The 16,143-nt window shown below is 48.7% G+C and overlaps 1 protein-coding gene across 4 annotated transcripts in view; it reads right to left on the bottom strand.

The window, feature by feature from the left end:
* Nucleotides 1-4,708, bottom strand: part of LOC144093456 (dixin-A-like) — a 64,329-nt gene extending 59,621 nt beyond the window's left edge. For 2 of the 4 annotated variants that reach the window (XR_013306280.1, XM_077626851.1), the window contains exon 1: nt 4,511-4,654. Coding sequence is in view for 2 of the 4 variants with exons in the window: in XM_077626851.1 (XP_077482977.1) it covers nt 4,511-4,522 (12 nt within the window). In the remaining 2 variants the exon portion in view is untranslated. Of the gene's footprint in view, nt 1-4,510 lie in introns of all 4 variants that reach the window. The other 2 variants (XR_013306279.1, XM_077626853.1) reach the window with 2 other exon arrangements.
* Nucleotides 4,709-16,143: the final 11,435 nt, after the last annotated feature.

The raw sequence follows: 16,143 nt of genomic DNA, 5'->3' as shown, positions 1-16,143 counted from the left end.
CTTCTTTTTTCTTTTTCCTCCTGGGTAAAGGCATGTTGTCCTTTTCTGGTCGTCCTTCTTTTGCTGATACCGTACTTTCGACTTGTCGTGGCTGCTTGCGTGTGGTCTCCGGCAAAGGCTATCACCCCCTACTCCGCCAGTGGATGGACAGAGAGAGATTACCGGCCAATATCTTTTTCTGCTCGTAGGCTGCCCGCAGCGCGGTTATGTACGTTTTCGGGCCCGCCGCAGCAGTGCGCACTCGCTGGCTCGCGCTTTATCTCGCATTTGTAGGCAGCGCACGCGAGAGACGAATAGGAACTGGTTCTGCGAACGTCGAGTTACATGTATGGGGGCAGAGCGCGCGACGTGCGCCGCCATGGGAATCTTTGCAGGAAGAGTTGACGACCCGTCCACTCAGGGCCGTATTTGATCTCGGCGGATAATTAGCCATTCAGCGCGTAGAGGGCAATCAGTAGCGGGTCTTTGTTCCAGTCCGGCTGGTCTCCGAGAGCGCGCGAGGCGAAGAACGGCTGAGAGCCGGCTTCCTTGAACGGCGACTGCCCTTGCATGCGTGGCTCGCGTTTCTCGTCGAGTCATAGTCGTTAGCACCTGAAGGTACACGAGACGACGAGTGAAGTTTAAACGCCCCTCAGCGTGCCTTTACTACATTAGCAACCCCCTGGCTCTCGACCAGTCTTTACTACATTAGCAACCCCCCTGGCTCTCGGCCAGAGGCCCAGAGAGCGTTCGCCACATGACAAAGGCTGTTCTTTTGCAGGCTGCCTAAGGAACAGGCGGTCGTACTCGAGGTAGTTTGAAGTTTGAAGTTTATTCATTGATAACAGCTAGCAAACGTGCAATAAAGCAGGAGCTAAAGGCGTAGCCTGACAGGGGCTCCTGCTCTATCGAGCAGTAACGACAGACAATAAGGTGCAATTTAAAACAAAACTTGCAAGCGTATACCATACATCTTGTACAGACAGCAAACGTGAACAGAAAATAAAACTGTAAAAAACAATAACAAGCACATAAAATACATCAAATATAAGTAGCACACGTTTAAACAGGAAGTTAAATTATTGTATTTTAGCAATTACGCAGATTTAGCCTTTTGGCACTCTCGCGGCCTTGTGTTATTCTCTGTTTTCTCATTTAATATGCTGGTTATTTATTTTTGCCCGCTTCTGGGGCAAGGATATTGTGACCCCCTCCTCTATCTGTGGTGAACCACGGCGACCCAAATTCAAGAAAAATATTGCCAGCCGTTTCGTAATACAGTTGAACCTCTTTATAACAGAGCTGAAGGGGCCCGGCGATTACTTCGTTATAGCCGTAGCTTCGTTATTGCCCGCGTTGACCGAGCTTCCATGGGGAATCGTCCCTCGTTCGTTATATCCATTATTTCGTTATAACGAGGTTCGACTGAACGCTCGTGTATACTACGTAAATTACGGTAGTTAACGATGCAGTTAGCGTTGCTACGAATTCTCTCGCTGCGGGAGGTCTGTTTCCAAAGAAATATTCTTTTCGTCAGAGCTCTGTGTGCACGCGTTGCCTGCGTCACAAATGTCGAGATAATAACGGAGAATAACGCCTCGCACACACCAGGCAGTAACGCCTGTTTACAGGCTGATGAAGACTGGCACGACACAAAGCAGCTTCACGTCTTCCTGCACTGTCCTTAATTGCTGGACAATGCAGCAATTCATTCAACCGGACTTCTTTAAGGATGAAAAGCGAAATGAACGCGCTGAACGAAAATTGTTCTATGCACTACCCGCTCTCTTCCTTGACGTACTTTGCTTTAATCAGCCAGAATTCTCTGTCCCCTGAACTATTTGCTGAGCTACCATCAGCATTTGCACAGGAAGAACGAGAGTGTCTAAGTGAGAAACGAGAAAATACTTCAGGAGCAAAACCACTGCAATACGGACAAAAACAAAAACGGAGCTATATCCCCCCCCCCCCCCCCCCCCGCCTTTTCCTGTTTACGACAAGAGACTCTCATCCACTGCAACGACTATAAAAAGCAGCACCACTCCGAGGGCCTCTTCAAACGAAAATAAGAAGCAAATGTAAAAGAGAGAGCGGAAGAGAAAACGCGAGGCGTAAAACTGCTTTTAACGACCGTTCCTTATAGCAGAAGACACTCCGGGTCGAAGGGGGCGTGTGCCTTGGGCCCAGCCCTTCCGATCCGAAACGCTCGGCACAGGCACCTATATGTGTGTGTACACAAAAATCGCACACACACGCGTGCTGACTGCCACATCGGGAGGAAAGGCTGCGTACACGAAGGCGGTAATCTCGAGCGGAGTACGCATTGAGTCCGAAGTACGCACTGAGAGAGAGAGAGAGTCAGCGTAGAAGAAGAAGAAGAGGAGACTAGGGCCGCGTGACGCAACGCTTCCGCTCCTCGGTTCCACCTGGCTACACATTGCGTTTACGTCCTCGCCTCGTTTCACCCCACCATGACTCTTATTTACTTGTGTTCCTTTTTTTCTTCCTTTTCTCCTTGCCCTGTTTGCTTCGCTGAGGCTGGCGTCACCGACACGCTTCTCCGGCCATCACTGAGGCCGCGGTCGGCAGACAGCTGGTCTGCGAGACGCTTTTTTTTTTCTCTCCGCTCAAGACGCGACGGTCGCGGATCGGGGCTGACGCGAGACCCGCCGCACACAACACTGTGTAATCTTTTGTCGCCGCGGCGACGAGTTCGTGGATTTACAGGGAATAAATTCTGCAAACAGCCTTATCGAATGTGGACGTCAAATTCACGCGGATCGGCTCGTTTCAGCAGGGCAGGAGAAACTGCGAATACATTTGCAACTGTAACGAGCGTAAGCTTTGAGCTCCCATTCTTTTATGCTGTTTATGTTTTGCCCTGCATAGTTATTATTTCCTCGTATGTTTAAGATCGGTCATACCCACAGCCGTTCGCAGCTTGATGAAAACTCAGGATTGACACAGTGTGCGCCGTTAGCTAATAATTGATACATAACGTTTTTTTTTCCAAAAAAAAAGGATTAATTGCACAAGTTAAGCCGTATACTTCTCCTGTTTTTTGTTGTCTCGTTTCGTTAGTCTTCTTGCTCCGTATTTTTGTCCTTTCCGCATTACAAAAATCACAAGCTATAACTTCTGCTTTCCGATAACTGCCGCTACTTTCATAATACGATTTTTGGCATTCTTACACTCACAGACACAGCACAAGAGACCGAAAGCAAGGGAGCGAGTTGAATAGAGACATGTATTCTTCCGATAGAAAGAACGCGGGTATAAATGAAAGAATAGAAGCGCAGTCGAATTGAGTTTTTGTACCCTTGCTTCTTTCAAAAACAGCAGAAAGCAAATGTGTACAATTTCTTCAACTGACGGCTTTGCGTTCACCTTCATAGAAGCCCGAAAAGAGTGCTTCGCTCGCTTATGTGAAACAGTTTCGATTCCCCTCCACCTGGAAAACAATCCATGAAGTAGCAATCTCTGGCGCGAATTTTTTTTTTGTCTCAAATAGAATGGCAGGTTCGCATAAGAAGGTACTGGCCAAACCTTGACGCAAGTCCACACGAAATTATTTCTGAAAGTCCCAAATCGCAATAAGAAAAGAGAAAATACAAGTGTCACTTAAAAATAAACTTAATTAGTGCGTCGTTAGAACTAAAGCCGCGCAGGAAGCAGCAGTTTTCCCGTCATCGTCGGAACTGCTTTGTGGTATTATAGGGCACAGGGCCTATGCTTAAGTAAACGTAAGAGGGCTATGTTGAGGCTACTTGTTGCATACTTAGGAAGATTATTCTGGTGCCAAGAGGAAATGCGTTCCGTAAAAGAGCAAACGATCAACTTGTGTTCCCCGGACTAAGGTGTGCATTCCCTTTTCCACCGCAATCCTATTCCACAATACGCGAACATTCAGTGAGCGAATCGGTGAAACAAACACTCGCGGTAATAAAGCAGCAAGTTGGGTCTGGACGGTGATGGCTCATCACTGAAAGCATGTTGCTGTACTTTTTTGCGCGCAGTTCCAATGTCCTGTTCTTGTCGCGCTGTGTCAACGTCTTGACGGGCAGTAACACTCTTTCAGTCATTACGTAATCGTCAAAAGTATACAGCAAAACATTCACTGCCACTGGAAATTACAGTCCTAAAACAGGAGCCCACGCCGGTTGCTATAAAGTGAAAGCCATGGCGACGAGCCTGATCCAAATGTTCCTAATGTCATCGCTCAGCCCATAGGTGTAAGGGATGTTAGGGTGCTATAGTTCCGAAGGAGGCGATCGTCAGCTGCAATCATGGCAAGCAGAAAAAGTTTGCTAAGCTGAAACTCACTGTACTTAACGCCAAAAGATCCCTTTGTCAAGCTTCTGAACTCTAATTACACAGACAAAACAGACCTATAGCGGCTCCCCACCGAACCGCGCAAAACCGAAGCAGCAGCCACGCGCTCTCGTCGGTCGCATGCACGCAGCTCACCTAGCGAGAAACGCGGTGGGGCAACCAGCTGTACGGAAAGCGCCTAGCTGCTGCGCACACCTACCTTAAAGAACATGCCTCGCCGCCGGTATTCCAATCGCGCTGCCCAGCCGCCTCGACGAACCGAAAGGGGGGTGCACGCAGAAGAGACACGCGCTAAGAGACTGCCGGAGAAGGAGAGAGCTTCCTTAGCGGCCCGCTGGCGACGCGGGACTCGTCGTCGTTGCCGCGCGCGCCAGCCGCCGCTCGGCTTTGGCGGCGCCGGCAAGGGCTACGACGGAGGGACGAGGGGGGGGGGGGGGGAGGATAGGCGAGGAGAAGTTTACACCCATCTCTCCCTCCGCTCTTCTCCTCCACGCGCGAGAAGAAAGAAAGGGTCGCCGACGTTGTGTTGCCGCGACGGCGGCAGGACAGGACAGAGGGGAGCAGCAGCCCTGCCACAAGTTGAACGCGTCGCCGCGTCGCGCCAGCTGCTCTCGAGAAGACTTCTTTGCCGCCCGACAGACTCCGGCTACACCACAAGCAACGCGTGCCCCCTTCGCGTCTCTTTTTGGTTGCCATTCTGGCGTCTGTGCGGAGAGCCGTTTTGTCCGCAGATAGGCGCGCGCGTGTTGTTCGGCCGTTCGGATAGTTACGCGCGCCTGCGTGCGGTTGTTACACTCCCGCAGCTCGCGCACGGTGCTGCCTTTGTCACCACAGCGATAGCCTCTGTACCGCGCGGCTTTTGCTAAGCGTCGGGGGCGCCCGGGACAGGTCACGTTTCGGGGCGCGCGAAGCTGTCTTTCTATCTTTTTGGCGCGAATACGCTGAATCCAGTTGCCGGGTCGCCTGCTCTTTCTTTACCTTCCTATTTTTTGTTCTGTGCTATCTTGCCGCGCGTAACTGGTCTGCGCGCACCTCTGTGTTACTAAATATTTGGGTTAGCGTATCGGGGGTAGTATAGTGCGGAGATGTGAAAGGATCTGTATTCTACAGCAAAGATAAACACAGGTCCGCACGAACAACCACGCATGCATTTAAATGCCTCCCTGAACCGATACATTTTGGTGCGGAGTTTAGCTACGCTATGTGCACTTCGTTGCGGTTGCCTTTGTATGACCTAATGCATTCTATCGACTAGCCGAACAGGGTGCACCACTTGTAAGGCTTTGCGGATATATAATGGCTTGAGTCATGTGGCTTATGTTGCGCTCAGGCGGTGTGAACGTAGCAGTAGCTTCCGCTAAAATAATAATCGCTTTATAGCACTACTAACGTTTGATATCGTTTTGTGCCTGTAATTTGTTGTCCGTGCAGCATTGGGTGTTTTACTATATCTCAGTTCTTGAGCGTTTTTCAGCTCTTGTGTTAGTTCAAGCAGCCAGTGTCAATAACAGACGTCTCCTCTGGGAAATATGCCAATAATTTTTTTTTCTTTCAACCAGTTCACTCACAACAGGCGATGTCACACGTAGGTCGTATAGGGGTGGGAGGTCGCGAGCCCCTACAAGCCACAGCAGCCGTTGCTGCCTGAGTCTGTTCTATGTTTAGGTACTCATTTAACTCCTGACACTCATTTCCTGAGTCACAGAAGCGGGCTATAAGCGAAGTGAAGTGTATACAAGCTGTTTGCTTGCCGGCTTCGCTGAGCGGCTGTCCAATCAGTCATTTCGAGAGAGAGGAGCTTGGCAGCCTGCCTGTTCGTTAAGGGTAGGTGGTTGTAGTATTCCTGGTGTCGATGTTGGGAATGCATGAGGTCGAAGACTCAAAGGGAACTCCTGCAACGAGCCAGACGACGCGCGTCGGACAATAACTGTGAAAAAAAAAGTGAATGCGAAAGGACAAGGCCGTACAAGAGCTGCGGCTGTTTTGTTTTCGTGCGCTGTTTCTATAAGGTGTTAGCTACCTGAGAGAAAAAGTGTACAACAGCTGTGTCTTGCCGGTACTCACCTACGGGGCAGAAACGTGGAGGCTAACGAAAAGGGTTCAGCTCCAGTTAAGAAACAACACAACGAGCTATGGAAGGAAGAATTATAGGTGTAACGTTAAGAGACCGGAAGCGGGCGGAGTGGGTGAGGGAACAAACGCGGGTTAATGACATCCTAGTTGAAATCAAGAGGAAGAAATGGGCTTGGGCAGGGCATGTAATGCGAAGGCAAGATAACCGCTGGTACTTAATGGTAACGGAGTGGATTCCAAGAGAAAGTAAGCGGAGCAGGGGGCGGCAGAAGGTTAGGTGGGCGGATGAGGTTAAGAAGTTTGCGGGGATAAGGTGGGCGCAGCTTGCAAAGGAGAGTGTTAATTGGAGAGACATGGGATAGGCCTTTGTCCTGCAGTGAGCGTAGTCAGGCTGCTGCTGCTAATGTTGATGATTATCGACCTGAGTCGTATACCTACGCTAACATTCTCCCTCATGTTGGGCAAGCGAGACTACTGTGATTAAAACGGACACAGAAGGCAGAACACGACTCGTTTTGAATTCGACAGGGCTTTGTGGGAAGGGTGAAGCAGTATATAACAACGATAGGGACGGGGATAGTGAGCTTCTGAGCTTCTGCACACACCTCTTATCGTACTTACTGCGGCCATTCCCTGACACAGCTGGACCTCTGTGGTAAACTTTGTCTTCGTGAAGCGTATAAAATATACTGGATTGCAGTGATGTTCCATAACCCGAAACCTAAAATTCCCTGAATTTGACACAAAATTCCTTTTTAGGCTATTTCCTCCTGCAGCGGCTTGAACACTCGGTCAATTGAAAAAAAAAATTGAGTCAATTTCGGCTCTTAAGATTCCTTTAAACTACGCGAAAATGTCCTTTTCGTCAATTTTTACCCCGCAAATTACCTGTAAACGGGAAAGTTCCCCGAATGGAACACCCCTTCTGGTTTGGATCGGATTGGATTGGATTGGATCACATGACCACTCGACCGCAGCTCACATGTGCCATAGCACTCGATTTGGCCGGCAGGAGGCAGTTTTAGGTTACGATATACACACGATACAACCATCCCCTCTTCCTTTTTTCCTCATTTCCTTTTTCATCCTTACACTTTCTCGGATTTTTATTGTTTCCCCTATTTTGGCGAGAACGCGTTGAATGTGACCACCCGTTTTAGAGGGACAGGTCGCCATCACGATCCTCATCATCATCATCATCAATATACTACCCTGAAGCCAACAGTATACCCTTTACCCCAGGAAAGTGATTTCTGCGAGAACAGAATTGGAAAACATAGCTAGATCATGTTCGCGATGAAAAAAAAAAAACACGCAAAGAATCCAGCAAATATCAGTGCCCGGTTTGTTGCAAGTCTGACAATGCAAAGGAGCCAAGCCATGCGTTAGACATTAACGCATAGCAAGAGCACCCTATTACAGAGTGTCGGAAAATAATTCAGCTGGAGGATGAGGAGAAACGAATGGTTGCAGTGCTGCGGCGTACTGCGGGAAACATGATACGACCGAGATCCTATATTTCGAAACAGATGAATTCATCCGGTATTCATCTGTTTGACCTTGGTACACCTATATTACGTCGCCATAGCAGACATCTCAACTGGAGGCTTCGAAGTTATTAGCCCGTCATATTGTAGATGATGTAATTAGGCTGCAAAATGATGTTGCAGTGATTAATACCATCGCATCGTAATAAGCTACTTCCTTCATGAATGGATAAAGCTTTAATGTTTCCGAGCTGCTTATTGGTCTGGCATGGAAAAAGCAAAAGGCAGTGGCGATATCCAGGGCCATGTCGAAAATTAGCGCTATAAACGATTCATTAATCGATTCCTATTGTCATCGACAGCGGAGCGCAGTTAGCGCAGCGCCATGCGTGACGCGTAACTGCCTGATTGTCCTTGTGTTCGTAAGCACCTGACTGCAAAAAAAAAAAAAAGTCTCGTTTTCACCTTGTTCATAGTATATGGACGTACCAAGGAACAGTTAATTTACATGACTTCGCTAATTTTGAAGTCGTTGTTTGCATCGCTTCTATGAGAGAACAGACAAGCGCTTCTTTTCAGACGAGTTTCGCCCTGGCTAGATTATTGCGCAGGCTTAGAGTTTGCGCTCCACAACAGCTCCAAGCGAACACTGTTATCAGCTCCATGCCACGAATGACTGTCACATAAAGTAACGTTTCGCGCGCGGACGTGGCTTCACACAACATGGACGTGGCAAAAACCGGACGGTATACATGCATCAATCGAGGCCGCAAACCAGGCATCCGATATCGCATCACCGATCAACACTCCACTCAAGCGGATGCAGTCGTTCGGAGCTGTACGTCATTTACGACCCCACAACCGAAGGATCATTTAAACACTTCCGCCAACCCATACTCCATGCATCTCGTATAAAACTTGGTCACAAAGACGATGCTATCGTTCTTGCGCGGTATACATGCCGGCTAGCGGATCGGTGAACGGCGATCTCGCGTTGCAAGCGACCAACAGAAATGGCGCGAGCGTCGGACAGAGTCATAAAACTCGGCACCGGCTCCTCACGTCACGACGAACGGCGGCGGGCACTGCTTACAAACACACGCACACCGCGGGGCGTGATGCGTGCACGAAGAGCGTTGCAGGCTCGCAAAAGCGACTAACACCGCGGCGTCCGTGGAAGAACTGCCTACGCGGAAGCGCCCGGCACTAAGGCTACCCCTGCAGAGGACCCCAATTCCACACCCACCAGTTAATGAACGTGGTCGGGTGGCCGGGTTATGCGCGCTCGGGGCACCTGATTCATCTTCGCGGAGCGTCGCGCGCACTTTGTTCTTTGTTCTGTTCTATTCGCCTCTTGACGCCTTTTTTTTATTTTTCTTACGCGTAGAGTTTTTCGTGTCCTCAGCACGGCGTACGGGAGCCACTACGAAGTAAAGCTAAGGAAATAAATGAAGTAGAGGAAAGCTGAAAACTACGGGGGCAGGAAATCATCATCGACAGGTTGTTGCAGCGCTGCAGTGCACCTTCTTTAGTTCTGTGCAGCACTGCAGACGCTCAGGTTGTGTGAAAAGTCCTGGCACGTTTGCACGCCCATATACGCGCTCCGGGGATGTTCACATCGAGCTACCGCACGGTTTGATGCTTTGATTTCTCCGTTCTGTGCAATAAGTCAGAATGGCAGCAGTTTGGAAGCACATGATGAGTTTTTTCTTTCTTTTTTTGCGTCATGCTGGACGTTAAACTGCACGTGTACAGTTTCACGCACACCCCTCGTCCCGGCGCAATAACAGGAGGGGGCACCGGGGAGAAGGTTGAGGGCCCTCTAACTGCTTACTGCAGGTTTTACCTCAGCTTCCTCGATTTCGCGAAAATGGAAACAAAATGCGAAGTAACGCAATGCAAAAGAACGAGTACCCGAAGAAACCGAGACAAAATATGCAAGGGCACAAAGTAACGCCTTGCCTTCGAGGCTGCTGCCTCTCCTAACTGGTCTAACCAGTATACCATAGCACCAGCTGTGCTGCTCGCAACTCTCCTGATGGGTAGTAAGTGTTCACGCGGTATGCATACAGGTGTCTTATTTTCTTTATTTTTATCTTGTGCGTCTTTCCGGATCCGGCAGCATTCCGGATGCTCTCCACAAATTAGTCACTGCGGACGAGGCGCGTAAAGAAAGACAAAAAGAAAGAAGGAACCACGGTGACACAAACTGAGGGGTATATCTTGCTTGTAAAACCTCAGCTAACAGAAGTGTGGAGCGAGAATTTTCTTTTCTCGTGCTGCCTCTGTGCGTACTAATTCAAAGAGCGTGGTTGTTGTGAGACAGTACTATTATAGTTGGTCACAATGCCTTCATCTTATTCTGCCTAGGAACTGGACACGTACGCAAGTAAAGGCGAAAGTTGGGCGAGTCAGATAACGCTCATAATGTAAAAAAACTGATGATGGCAGACTGTGAAATTGAATATTTAGTCTGCGTATTGCATCGATACCCTTTTCGATAACGGGTCCTTTTGCTGAATTGATTCTTCCCTAGCGATGAGTCGCACGTGCTGCTTACAATTCCTTTTTTTTTTCCTTTGACTTGGGCTTCCGAGAATGCGGGGCTACTTGTTTTATGTTTTTTTTTTTACGAAGCGACTTCAATAAATTGCGCGTTTCAGCAATAAACCCCAGTTGCGAGTTAGCGCTTGTCTGCGTCGTTTTCTTTCCGTCCCTCGTGCTCCTTCTGCGCTATTTTTTCATCATGAACGTACTTCAGCATTTCTCCAAACGCACAAACAAACAACGTACGTAAGTGCGAGTCACGTGCTAGCCATTGCTGTCCAGCTCGGTTTCAAATAAGCACCACAGCGGTGACCTAGTGATTCGAGCATCTGCCTCGTATGCGAGAGGTGCAGGGTTCGATCCCCAGTGCTACCGGGTACCCACCGGTGGTACGAAGGGTACGAGCTTTCCCGTGGTTCTTACGAAACTAAATGCTTGATAAATAAGAAGTTAGCGCAAAACTTAGACGAAGACAGAGAAGAAACACACAAGACGACAGACGAGCGCTCGTCTGTCGTCTTGTGTGTTTCTTCTCTGTCTTCGTCTAAGTTTTGCGCTAACTTCTTATTTATCATGCAAAGCCAACTTGCCCGACAACACGCTCTTCTAAATGCTTGAAAATGGGTCTTTGATCTCACCTTGTATAATGAAAATACCTTGTGCCATGGTGTTCTTTGGCCAAACCTGCCCTTGCGCCATAGAAATTCATAATCAAACATCATCACAATAATAAGAAAAACGTCGAATTTTTGTTTTAAGTCGGCTTAAGCCATGCGATAAAGTACAATTTCCAGTTGGATCTAGTGAAATAATGTTGAACTGTCACCGCAACTAGTCGAAGTAGTAGTTTATATACGCGCGGACACGAACGGAGGAAAGTGTAATGAAATATCAAAGGCATTTGGGTGGAACGGCGCTGGTAATGGCACGGGAGAGCTGAAAAAAAAAACAGAAATAAGAAGCTCGACACTACCCATCACAGAGAGAGGCTATTGCGCCCTGCGACCGACTCAACCCAGACAGTTAGACTCACTCGTTCGAGTCACGGCAGAGTTTCACGGCGCCACCCCTGCTGCGCTGCGTGGGTTCATCATCCGAGACGGTCGAAGGCAGGAATGAAAAGTCGGTGCGCACAGAGCATCTGTTAACAAGGGCATTGAGCAGAACCTTCTTCCTTAGCAGCTCTCTCGAGTACCGTTGAGAATGGAGTGCGATGAAGACAGAAGTTTTCCTGACATCGACCGTGAAGAAGAGGCCTTCCTCCTCTTCTCTAGCGTTGGGACCCGCCAAAAGCGCGTATTTCTTCCTTCGTTGTCCTCTTCATCAACAATCCTTCGTTCCTTAAGGCCATCTATAACCTTCAAAAGTGCCTCGTCTCGTTCTGAGCGACTTAAAAACCGGCATCCTTCTAGTGGATGTATTCTGGTGTCTCTCGGTTTCAGAAGAGAACAGTTTGAAAAAAAAAAAAGACAGGAAACGCTTGCTTGGAAGCGCAGGACGTTGCCCTCATCCGGGCAGAGGAATCACGTGCTGGCAGCCCAGCCGCCCTCTTCTCGATAGAGCAGCGCGCGCGCGCGACTTATTTTTGGTGGAAGAGGCGTCGCGACCCGAGGTAATGCCCCGTGGTCGCAGCCGCCGACAAGCGCGCGGCGCTGACGGCTGCTCTGTTTCGCTCACTCGTCGGCGTGGTCCTGACGCTGATGAGACGCGTACACTTGCTAGGCCCGACACTTGCTAGACCCGCGCTCGCTGGGGCGCGAGAGACGGGCCTCCTTTTCACCGCGCCGCCTGGCGGCGGTTCACCCCGGACCCTTCTCGCCAGCAAGAAAGAGAGGCAGAGATAAGGGGTTACCGAAATATAAAGATAGGGTGAGAGAGATTACGAGATATATTCACTGATTAACTAGATTCTAATAGTTAACTTTTCAACTATTACTGATAGGCATGTGATTGCGATTAGAGATTTGTAGCCGGCCGTTAGAAATTAGTAATTGCCATGGCTCGAGTAACTTAGGCCATTTCTCGCGCCATTCAAAAACCGCGCGCTTGCGGGAGGGCGCAAAGCGACGTCAATCAATTCACGACACTCTGTAACGCACGTACCACGCGACAATCTCAGCCCCACCCGTGCTGCAGGGCTCCCGCGTCTTGCCACTTCGCTGCTACAGCGCGGGCGGGGCTGAAAAATTATATAATATGTATATATATAGATCAAAGGTGATTTCTTGGCATCTGATTGATCAATGTATGAAAAGTCACCAGAAGCTGGAAAACATAATAGGATTTAATTCACGACGTTTCGGCTGGAGGACCAGCCTTTTTCGAGTGTACTGCATCATTCGAAAAACAGAGCTTATAAAAAGAGCGCGCGAGGTACAGGAATTCCTGTACTGCAAGGCTGCATGCCCAAAGCGTCCCTATTGTTACGCTAATCTTGATATTGTGACAACATGTGTGCACAGTGAGTCTAAAAATACGACAGAGCCGGTCTCAAAATACAACAGAAAATTCGGTTGTCCTGTCGTTACGACAGATTTTCCTGTAGTATTGTTAAGTTGTCTGTTGTTGCGACAGAACTGGCTCTGTCGTTACGACAGAAGACTGCTCAATACTACAGAACATCCTGTTGTTGCTACAAGAATTCCTGTTGTCACTTACCAAAAAACTAAAGGAGTATCTGTTGTGATATTGCAACAGGTATTTCTGTAGTATTTAGGGACCTGATCATAGAAAATGCTACAGGAATATCTGTCGTGATATTCCAACAGATATTCCTGTTGGTTGTCGTCAACAGAAAATTTTCTGTTGTGTTCTTCGATAGGGTGGGCCTGTTTTTCTCCACGAATGCAAAGCAGCCGAGAAGGAAGCGACTCTTAATCCTGCAGCGGAGAGGAAAGCTATGTCGGGAAGATGAGGCAGGCAGAAAACGAGAATGACTCCGAGGCCGCTCCACCTGCTCGCACGGGAGCGGCCAGAGAGGGGCGGCGGGAAGCTAGGAGCCCAGCTCAGCCCCCAAGTGGAGGCCGCTGCCCCGGGTGATTATCACGGAGCTTGCAAGGGCTTCCGAGCGTTAACTGCGGCGCGAACGGAAGCAACGTTCACGCAAGGGCGACGTTACGCCGGCTGGCGTCAGTACAAGAGGAAAACTTGCCAGACGTTATACAAAAACACCGCGACGAAGGCTGCTGTGTACGGCCGCAGAGAAAACACGCGAAGGAAGGGTGGAGACGGAAAAAAATATATAGAAGCCGCCGGTAACTTAACCACCATTAACGTAATCTCTCTGCGGCCCCGGGGAGCCAGCATGCTTTCCCTTGCGTGGAGAAAGCTAATCTTCGCCATCTGCTAAAAGTAAGTACGTGCGTAAACACTAGAAGCGCAGCTTAAGAGTGAGGGAAATTGGTGCAGGCTGAGTAAGAAAGTAAAAAGGGATCTAATTCAAGACGAAAAAGCTGGAGTGACTGGCATACCGAGACAGAGAGAAACTAAAGTATAAAATTTCCAAGCAATGCTATGAAATACGACTCCTGTGCATACGCACAGAACAACATTTAACAGAAAAAGTGTAGGTAATTTACCTTGTGCAAAAGTTGCGGAGTTGCAGGCAGCACTTTTTTTTATTAAGCAGAATGCGACCAACGTGCACGTAAATACAACGTGTGTTAACAGATTAAGTTTACAAAACTACATTTAAAGAGCTATGATGCCTATACGCAGCTATAATCTGTATTGCGCTAATTTATAGGGCTGTGTAGGCATTAAATACCACGTTAGGTACGGTCTTGAACATTTGATCATTAGCTTAAGGACAAACGCTTACATCGCAAATATGAAGAGGCGTTTCTTAAAACTCAAAGAAAGCACGCGTTTCGAGCAATTTCCCTAAACTAAAAATCAAACCAACTTTCGGCCTAATTAACCGAAAGCACCCAACGGTCTGAAAAGCTCAACAAAGCTTGTAATAGAAACCCGCCCGTCTCAAACTGCATCTGCGCCTCGATCTATTTCAACCGTTTATCAGCTACAGCGATTCTATTTTTATTATTTGCGGCCTTAGAACACGATATCGTAGGAACGAATCCTGGCCACTGCGGCGCTGCGTATTATGGAGTAGACGACATGCAGCAATGTCTGAGAGCTGTGCGATGTCAGTGCGCATGAAATAACCCCAGGTGGTCGAAGTTAAACCGGTAGCCTCCGCTATAAGGTGTCTACCATATTCCTAAATGCAGCTTCAGGACGTTAAACCTCACATGCTATTTTGTGTTCGTCACTGAGATGCCTCACTCATAAAGCAGTATTTCGTGGCTCCGTACCCCAGGCGGCAGCCTATAATTTTGCACACCAGAGGTAGCCTCAAGATGTCGCAAGGGCAGATATGTGGTTCAGTAAAAAATAGCAGACAGTTTAGCATGACTAAGCGCGGAATATCATGCAGTAGCACTAGTCAGGTGGTCATTCAAGGTCTGTACGTGAAAAGGCATCTAACGTAAAGGCAATTACCCGTAAGGCATTTACCATGAAGGCCTCCACCCTAAAGGCCTTTGCCACCATGTCTTTACCCTAAAGGCCTTTGGGTAAAGACCTTGGTAAAGGCATAAAGGCCTTCACTCAGGTGAAGGCCTGCCACAGCGGAAAGGTGGGCTGCCTGGCACAAAGCAGGCTTGAGGGACGTATGCACGTACGTATGCCCCAAATCAAAAAATGCACCTAGTAGAGCAACTGCACTAAAAGCATTATTGGTGTCAACTGTCAATTGGTGTTCCGCTGCCAGAGCGGACGGTGAGTGCTGTCCACTTCTTCATTCATTAAAAAATTGTCACGGCGGTTGTCGCATCAAAATTTTGCCCCCCCCCCCCCCCCCTCTACCCCCGCATCTTAACCCTGTGCCGTATCTTTTATTTTTAAAATATGTTCATATAGTGCCATCAACTGCTACGGTTGAGTACCTGCGAGCTGGGCGTAGGACCGGTCACGCGCCTGCCCTGAGCGCGCCGTTATCCGCGCCCTGTAAAGCCGCACCGACGCCATCTCTCGGGGTGCAGAAGAAGCACGTTAAAAGGCTGCCGGTAAAAACGAGGGCACGGTTCTCCCGCGACTTTCTTTTTTTTTTTTCATTCCCGCTATTGCCTGGCGTGGCAAGGGCAACGCCGCCTCCAAGACCGTACAGTTCAGGTTGCTACTTCTTGTCGCCATTAGATCCGACTGGACAAAACCGTAGCGTTCTGCACTGCGTGCCGCATTTGTTCAAAGCGTTTATTTTATTCTGTAATGAACAGAAAAATAAGGGGAGAAATAAACGATCGAAAGTGTGAAGTCGGCAATGTTTAAAAGAAAACTGAACTGTTTTTTTGTTCTTGTTTGAAAGTTACACTTCCTTCAAGGGGCCGAATGTATCAAGGTTGTAGATAAAGCATGCTAAGTTTTCTTGGTTTTTCTGTGTTGACATTTAAATAGGTGGCTTAATCGCCGATTGAAGCCGCACCGACAGGATGCTTCTCCTCACAGCTTTGTGCTATGCGGAGAAGCACACTAGTGACGCATTATGTGGTCAGATTTCCGCTGCTTCGGCACGCGCCCTGCCGCGGTCGTCGAATGCCGCCAAGCAACGCAGTGCGAGCTTCAACTTCAGCGGCGTTCGATTTAACCTTTCCAGCAAAAGGTTTGTGCGTTGTAAATGCACTGCAACCGTAGACGGCAGCTTTGACCGGCTATTGCGTCGCTA

This window comes from Amblyomma americanum, chromosome 6 (genome assembly GCF_052857255.1).
Source record: "Amblyomma americanum isolate KBUSLIRL-KWMA chromosome 6, ASM5285725v1, whole genome shotgun sequence".
Lineage (NCBI taxonomy): Eukaryota > Metazoa > Arthropoda > Arachnida > Ixodida > Ixodidae > Amblyomma > Amblyomma americanum.
This window is presented reverse-complemented; position numbering and strand designations above follow the sequence as displayed.